This window comes from Lampetra planeri, chromosome 63, assembly GCF_965212315.1.
Source record: "Lampetra planeri chromosome 63, kcLamPlan1.2.h2, whole genome shotgun sequence".
In the NCBI taxonomy this organism is placed as follows: Eukaryota; Metazoa; Chordata; class Hyperoartia; order Petromyzontiformes; family Petromyzontidae; genus Lampetra; species Lampetra planeri.
This window is the reverse complement of record NC_136169.1, coordinates 2,444,212-2,452,555: the sequence shown is the minus strand read 5'-3', so window position 1 is coordinate 2,452,555 and position 8,344 is coordinate 2,444,212. Positions and strand designations below refer to the sequence as shown.

Sequence of the window (8,344 nt, the reverse complement as noted above, 5' to 3'; positions counted from 1 at the left end):
TCGCTGACAGCCTTGTCCGTCGCCTCTCGGCCTTTGCCTCCACCACCACCACCAACAACACCACCACCACCACCAACAACACCACCACCACCACCGACTACGACTACTACTCCTGCTCTATAAATCGCTTTGATCGACGTCGTTGTGATATCCGTCGTCGCACCTTCCAAGAACGCGTCCCCCGCTTAAACCGCGGTATCACCGTACCGCTCATTGTATTGATCCCTGAGTGACGGCGATAATGACGACGGAGATGATGACGACGATGATGATGATGATGACGACGACATTGACGGTAATGGTAATTTGTTTTTTACCCTCTTATCTGGCAACAAAACTGACACCTTTTTTACGAGGAGTCATGTTTGCATAGACCACAATACCTGCAATCATAATGCAAACAAAAAACATAACTCTGATAATGTATGCACTGTCCTTGAAGTTGATTGGTCCACACCCGAGACAGCTTTCCTTAGAGCCTAGTCTCACATGGTGTTGGACCAGATGACGTGGGTTGGACCAGATGCGCCTTTTGGCGTCATCTGGTCCAACATCATGTGAGACTAGGCTCTAAGGAAAGCTGTCTCGGGTGTGGACCAATCAACTTCAAGGACAGTGTATACATTTGTAGTGTTGTACAGACGGACTCTTCAACGTCTTTTGTAGCACACACTTTTATTCGTCTCATGAACACAGTCCCTATGCACTGAGGGGTATACGGTCCCCTCACCCGTTACACTCAGAACGTACAAGCCTCCGCACCCTACAGGCTACTTAATATCCCGCTCTTTCAAAGTCCTCTGACTGGACCTAGGGAGATGTCTCCCCGACCACTGGTTACTCTGAACCCTAGCCCTTATAAGGGCTGGAGGGCTTGGTCCAGGGTCCTAGGCTTCTTCCGCCGTCTTGGGTCTTCGTGTAGTCGAACTCCCCGAGAGCTCTGAGCGCTCTGGCTTTATACTTGTTCGTGGCCGGGTTGTCCAATCCCCGGCCACCTTGTGGAACCCTGTGATTGGTCGTTCCCAATATGCTTTTCGATCCCAATTCACCCTATCTGACCCTGACCGTTTGGTCACGCGGGAAAACCTTGTTTACGGTCAGCTCTCACAGCTTGTGAGACCCTGACCGTTAGTTTGAGCGGGAAAACCTTGTTAACGATTTGCTCTCCCAGTTTGTGAACATCGAGTAGTTAACTCTACTACACATTATCAGAGTTATGTTTTTTGTTTGCATTCCGACTGCAGGTATTGTGGTCTATGCAAACATGACTCCTTGTAAAAAAGGTGTCAGTTTTGTTGCCAGATAAGAGGGTAAAAAATCAATGATCATATTTTTTACTGGCAAATGAGGTTCCAATGGTGTAAATGATTGACGGCAATGTTGATGACGACGTTGAGGACGATGTTGATGACGATGTTGAACTTCTTTCGGACCGTACGTAGCCAACGGTGCTAATCAGAGGTGGGGGGCCAGCGGACCGCTTGGTGAAATCCGACAGCAGCATTCACCCGCCCCCCCGCCCCCCCGCCCCCCCCCCCTCTCCGGGGAGGTCAACGTTCAACATCCGACAGCGGCACGTCGGATTAAATGACGCTTTTGCTGCGATTTCTCAGCATTTCTTCCTCTGGCTTTGCCGATGAGCCAAATTGCATATGTGCCCATGTGACGAGATGGCCCGGATTTGATTGGCTATGCCGTGGTCGGGTGGTGGAGGGCTATGAGTTACGACACATTACATTGCCACGGACACGGCGATCGAACCTAAAATAAACTGATAAAATGAATCAACGCGCCTCCCGATTTCCCACAGTGTGCGACTTCAACAAAATTCAACATCGCATTCGTTTGTGAACTACTTTTCGTGTTCAGTTCGTCGTCCTTGTCTCGCACACCTCCGATTAGCACGGTTGGCTACGTACGGTGCGAAAGAAGTTCAACGTACATGCGTACATACCAGAGGTCGCAAACGGGTTTTGATTCCTTACCCGTACCCGTACCCGGCCGCACCAGGGTCGCAAACGGGTACCCGTACCCTACCCGATACCCGGCTACCCGTACCAGGCCGAGTATCGGGTAGGGTACGGGTATCGGGTACCTTATTGCGACCTCTGGGATGAAGCCATGTTGCAGGCGCGGGTGGGTTGATTCTAGGAACTTGAATTGTGAGAAGAGACAAGACGTTGGGAAATGAGTGACACACGGTTACTCACCAGTGACTCATGGCCTATCCGTACCCGGCCGCACCAGGGTCGCAAACGGGTACCCGTACCCATACCCTACCCGATTCCCGGCGACCCGTACCCCGCCGGGTACGGGTCGCCGGGTATCGGGTACCCGATTGCGACCTCTGGTACATACATATGATATATATATATACATCAACTCGAAGGTTCTTCCACACAGGGATAGCTGCCATCGATTAAAGAAATGCGCTTGGGAGACCTGTGCTACCGTTGTTGTAAACCATCGCCTTCTATAGATTAACACCGTCGGCTTTCGCCACCAATTTTACCCACAGTTCATGTTTTGAAGGTCAAAGCAGGAAGACTCTTTCACAATTCTGGCTGAACGCCCGATGGAAGCTGCTTGCTGCTGTTGTTGTTGTAATAATCGCCAGCGAAACGTCTTACACAGCTGCTCGGGAAAATAGTAAATGTTTTCATCTTCTTGGTTCTTTCGGTAAAGTCACGTAGAATGGAAATAATAAAATAATAAAAATAAAACATAATAAAATAATTCTCACGACGTTTCGGACGCTGTCTTTCTGACAGAACTGTTCTTCACCTGAGGACGGCTGCTTGCGTTGTGGCCGAAACGTCGTGAGAATTATTTTATTATGTTTTATTTTTATTATTGTATTATTTCCCTTCTACGTGACTTTACCGAAGGAACCAAGAAGATGAATCCCTGCAGTCACGAAAGCTTTAAATGGAAATTTAGTAAATGTTTGTCGTGGTTTTACTCTCCCAATGCACGCAACGGGTCAGTGATGAAGTGGTCACGAATTGGCACACACCTTCTGTGTACGTGACACAACCTCTACCGATTGGGATGTGGCGGGTTTAACGACACATTTACATCTCACCAAATTAGACTCTTTGGTGTTTTTTCCGGTAAAAGTCACGTAGGTAGTAAAAACATTAAAATGAATTAAATCGCGACGTTTCGGGCGCAACACAAGCATCCTTCTGCAGGTGAGGACAACTTAGCAAAAGCACAACACCGCTTAAGTGTGTCTAACGCTTGTTTTCACGCCAAGATACGTCGTGATTTTATTAGATTAAATTTTTTTACCTACGTGACTTTACCGAAAAAAACACCAAAGTGTCTAATTTGGTGAGATGTAAATGTGTCGTTAAACCCGCCACATCCCAATGGGTAAAGGTTGTGTCACGTAAACACAAGGTGTGCACCAATTCGTGACCATCTTCTTGGTTCTTTCGGTAAAGTCACGTAGAATGGAAATAATAAAATAATAAAAATAAAACATAATAAAATAATTCTCACGACGTTTCGGCCACAACGCAAACAGCCGTCCTCAGGTGAAGAACAGGTCTGTCGATCAGACTCTGTCTTATCGACAGACCTGTTCTTTACCTGATCGACAGACCTCTTCTTCACCTGAGGACGGCTGCTTGCGTTGTGGCCGAAACGTCGTGAGAATTATTTTATGATGTTTTATTTTTGTTATTTTATTCTTTCCCTTCCACGTGACTTTACCGAAATAACCAAGAAGATGAATCCCTGCAGTCACGAAAGCTTTAAATCGAAATTTAATTCGTGACCACTTCAGCTCTGACCCGTATGAATCCTTGCAGTCATGAAAACTTCAAATCTAGTCTCACCAAATTAGTATTTTTTTATACTTTCTAACGATGTCCAAATTATTAGTATGATTCTGTTTGTTTACCCAGGAAAGCCTCGCTAAGTCTCAAGACTCGTTTTAGTAGAGGGGGGTTGGAGACCGGGGGGGGGTGGGGGGTGGCAATGATCGCTGGCTGCTGCTGCTGCTGTAATCACAGTCGAGCCATCTGTGGTGTTAGTTTTCATTGACATTTTTTGGCTAATTTGGACCACAAGGGCCCACTCTTGCACGCACGCACGCCTGCCTTGCCTGCCTGCGCGGTCGTGCGAGATCATCGGCTAAGCGGCCGCAGTATTAACCGGGGCCGGCCCCGCTGGATCCAAAACCGTCGTCGAAAAAGGTCGGGTTGCCCCCCGGCGCGCTAACCACAACGTATATGCCCGGCCATAGCGAGCGACGTTGTACTGTACTCCAGGGGGGGGGGGGGGGCCAGTTCGCGGCTTCAGAGCCGAGAGGGCGAGGCGCCGGGCTCGGTCCGTGCGCTCCGCACAGCGTTCTCGTAGCAGAGCTTGGCGAAAATGGGCTCCACCTGGCGCGGCGAGAGAAAAAAAAACGACGGCTTAACAACGACGAATGTGCTCACTTTGACACGCAGGCTTTCGAAAAGCGATTTTTATCACGGTAAAGGTTTTACTTGGGTTGGATCGCGTGGGTGTAAATTCGTCGTTAACCCACGACAATTCTAGCAAAATCGCTGGATGACACTGGATGTAATCACCGGGGAAACGGCACGGTACTCAAATTGTAAACGTTGTTGGATTTACTCTCCAACACACTACCGGTAGCAGCCTATTGGCGCGTTTTGTTTACGTGGCAAACCTTACTCAGTGGCGCTTAACTGGCAAAGTCAAAATTGGTTAATAACAGTTTGATAGTTTATACGTGGACGTCTATGTTTCTCCGAGTCTCGACGGGTTTCTTTGTGTCCGATTTCTATAGATCACAATGGGTCCCTACTACAACAAAACGACGTTCGACGCGCGGGCAGGGCGGGTAGGGTGGGGGGGGTGGGCGGGGTGGGTGGGCGGGGTGGGTAGGGTGGGGGTGGGTGGGTAGGGTGGGGGTGGGTGGGTAGGGTGGGGGTGGGTGGGTGGGGTGGGGTGGGCGGGGTGGGCGGGCAGGGTGGGTAGGGTGGGGGTCGGTGGGTGGGTGGGTAGGGTGGGCGGGGCGGGTGGGGCGGGCGGGGTGGACGGGGTGGGCGGGGTTGGTGGGTAGGGTGGGCAGGGTGAGTAGGGTGGGGTGGGTGGGGTGGGTGGGGTGGGTGGGGTGGGCGGGTTGGGCAGGGTGGGTGGGTAGGGTGGGGTGGGTGGAGTGGGTGGGGTGGGCGGGGTGGGTGGGGTGGGTGGGGTGGGTGGGGTGGGTAGGGTGGGTAGGGTGGGCGGGGTGGGCGGGGTGGGCAGGGCGGGTAGGGTGGGGTGGGTGGGTAGGGTGGGCAGGGTGAGGTAGGGTGGGGTGGGTGGGCTGGTTGGGCGGGGTGGGCGGGGTGGGTAGGGTGTTCAGGGTGTTCAGGGTGTTCAGGACGGGCAGGGCGTGGTCAGGGCGTGGCGGTGCGCCCGGCAGGGCACCGACCTGCACGGTGACGAACTTGTGGTGCAGGGGCCTCTCGTCGGGGAACTCCTCGCCGAAGCAGAGCACGACGGTGAAGCGCGGCTCGGGCCCACGGCCTTCCTTGAAGGCCCTCAGCTCTGCGTGCGCCAACGACAGCGTGCGGGGGGCAGGTGACGAACGGTCATCGGCACGGACGAACATCTCAAGTTCAAGTTCATTGATTAGGTATAGCCCTGTGAGCCATTCGGCTCTTGAATCGGGTGCAACCGCAACAAACAAAAACATGAACAAAAAAACATCTTAAAGTGAATATGTGACTAAGTGCAAACAGAAAATCCAAGAAAAGACAGCAAAATATTGCAGAAAAAGCACCGTACACCAACGCTGTGTGCAAAAATCCCAGTGGGATGCAAGTCAAACAACAACAACCACAAGACAACTTAGATTAAGGCCATCAGTCTAACTCTGTACTACAACAAACAAACATGGCTAAACCAATACACTTTTCGAAATCACCAAAATAAAGCCATGAAAGCAATGAAACAGTGATCATAGGAACTGTGACGGAATTTTCACAATAAATGGCATAAACAACATGTACTACCAAAACCCTGCAGCCATAGCTGGCTGCCCCCCCCCACTCCCGCCCCCCGCGCCCCGCCGTGTAGCCGTAATGGACCGTCGGGGGTGGGTTGGCACGTGTATGCTGCTATTCGTGTGCCTCCGAAACGTCGTGATTTTTATTATTTTATTTTTTATTAATTTTAATTTCAATTTTTAACCTACGTGACTTTCCTCTTGGTTCTTTCGGTAAAGTCACGTAGAAGGGAAGTAATAAAATAATAAAAAGAAAACATAATAAAATAATATAATATTATATTCTTTTATTATAATAAAATAATATTTTATTATATTATATTATTATGTTTTATTTGTATTATTTTATTACTTCCCTTCTACGGGACTTTACCGAAAAAACTAAGAGTATGAATCCCTGCAGTCACGAAAGCTTTAAATCGAAATATTATTATGTTTTATTTGTATTATTTTTATTACTTCCCTTCTACGGGACTTTACCGAAAGAACCAAGAGGATGGATCCCTGCAGTCACGAAAGCTTCAAATCTAGAATCAGCACCTATAAGACTAAAAATTGGAACTGTTTTTATTTTGATAATTGGTTTTTTACCCTTCTATCTGGCAACAAAACTGACACCTTTTTTACAAGGAGTCATGTTTGCATAGACCACAATACCTGCGGTCATAATGCAAACAAAAAACATAACTCTGATAATGTATGCATTGTCCATGAAGTTGATTGGTTCACACCCGAGACAGCTTTCCTTAGAGCCTAGTCTAACATGGTGTTGGACCAGATGACGCCAAAAGGCGCAACAACTCAAAGACTTTTATTTTTATCATAAAAATGTTTTGGTAAATCTCAGTGGCCCCGTCCGTCGCCCCGCCCGCCCGCCCCCCCGCCCGCCGTTCACCCACCGTCCCAGAAGCGGCGCACGTCGAACATGGTCACCACCTCCCTCTTCTCGAGCTTGTTGGGCACCGGGGGCGGGACCGGCGGCGGCGGTGGCGCGCAAGGCCCGTCCCAGAAGACGCGGCCGCGGCACAGCCGCTGGGCCTGCAGGCCGCGGCGCGGGTCCAGGCGCAGCAGCAGGCCCCGGCGGGCGTGCCACACGGCCGCGCTCGCAAAGTCCTCGTGGAGGGGACGCGCCAGCGAGCGGACGCGCGCCGTCGGTGGGAACGCCAGCAGCTGCAGCGGGGGCGACGGCGGTGGGGATGGAGCGCGGCGTGGTTGTGGCGGTGGTTGTTGTCGTGGTGCTGGTGAACGTGCTGGTGGTGGTACTTGTGGTGGTTGTGATGATGAGGAGGAGGAGTACGGTCGTGGTGGTTCTGGTGGTGGTGAACGTGGTAGTGATAGTGGTGATGATGATGAGTGTGGTGGTAGTGGTGAACGTGGTAGTGTTAGTGGTAATGATGATGAGTGTGGTGGTAGTGGTAATGATGATGGTGGTGGTGGTAGTGGTGATGATGATGAGTGTGGTGGTAGTGGTGATGATGAGTGTGGTGGTAGTGGTGATGATGATGAGTGTGGTGGTGGTAGTGGTGATGATGAGTGTGGTAGTGGTGGTTGTGATGATGATGAGTGTGGTGGTGGTTGTGATGATGATGAGTATGGTGGTGGTTGTGATGATGATGAGTGTGGTGGTGGTGGTTGTGATGATGATGATGATGAGTGTGGTGTTGGGGATGGTTGTGATGATGAGTGTGGTGGTGGTTGTGATGATGAGTATGGTGGTGGTTGTGATGATGAGTATGGTCTTGGTGGTGGTGGTAGTGGTTGTGATGATGAGTGCGGTGGTGGTTGTGATGATGATGAGTATGGTGGTGGTTGTGATGATGAGTATGGTCTTGGTGGTGGTGGTAGTGGTTGTGATGATGAGTGCGGTGGTGGTTGTGATGATGATGAGGATTGTGGTGGTGGTAGTTGTGATGATGAGTGTGGTGGTGGTGGTTGTTGTGATGATGAGTGTGGTGGTGGTGATGATGATGAGTGTGGTGGTTGTGGTGATGAGTATGGTCTTGGTGGTGGTGGTAGTGGTTGTGATGATTGTGGTTGTGGTGGTTGTGGTGGTTGTGGTGATGAGTATGGTCTTGGTGGTGGTGGTAGTGGCTGTGATGATTGTGGTGGTGGTGGTTGTGATGATGAGTGTGGTGGTGGTGGTTGTGATGAAAATGATTGTGGTGGTAGTGGTGATGATGATGATGAGTGTGGTGGTGGTGGTGGTGGTTGTGATGAAAATGATTGTGGTGGTAGTGGTGATGATGATGAGTGTGGTGGTGGTTGTGATGATGATGATGAGTATGGTCTTGGTGGTGGTGGTAGTGATGAACGTGGTAGTGCTAGTGATAGCGG

General features: G+C 50.4%; 1 protein-coding gene across 1 annotated transcript in view; it reads right to left on the bottom strand.

Annotated features, from left to right (window-relative positions):
• Positions 1 to 4,280: 4,280 nt before the first annotated feature.
• Positions 4,281 to 8,344, bottom strand: part of LOC144736887 (uncharacterized) — a 31,893-nt gene continuing 27,829 nt past the window's right edge. Inside the window, exons 7-9 of the mRNA XM_078619551.1 lie at positions 6,910 to 8,344; positions 5,435 to 5,550; positions 4,281 to 4,394 (exon numbers count right to left, since the gene is read on the bottom strand). The exon at positions 6,910 to 8,344 is cut by the window's right edge and continues 956 nt beyond it. Of these exons, the coding sequence (XP_078475677.1) occupies positions 4,308 to 4,394; positions 5,435 to 5,550; positions 6,910 to 8,344 (1,638 nt within the window). The 3' untranslated portion in view covers positions 4,281 to 4,307. The remainder of the gene's footprint in view (positions 4,395 to 5,434; positions 5,551 to 6,909) is intronic.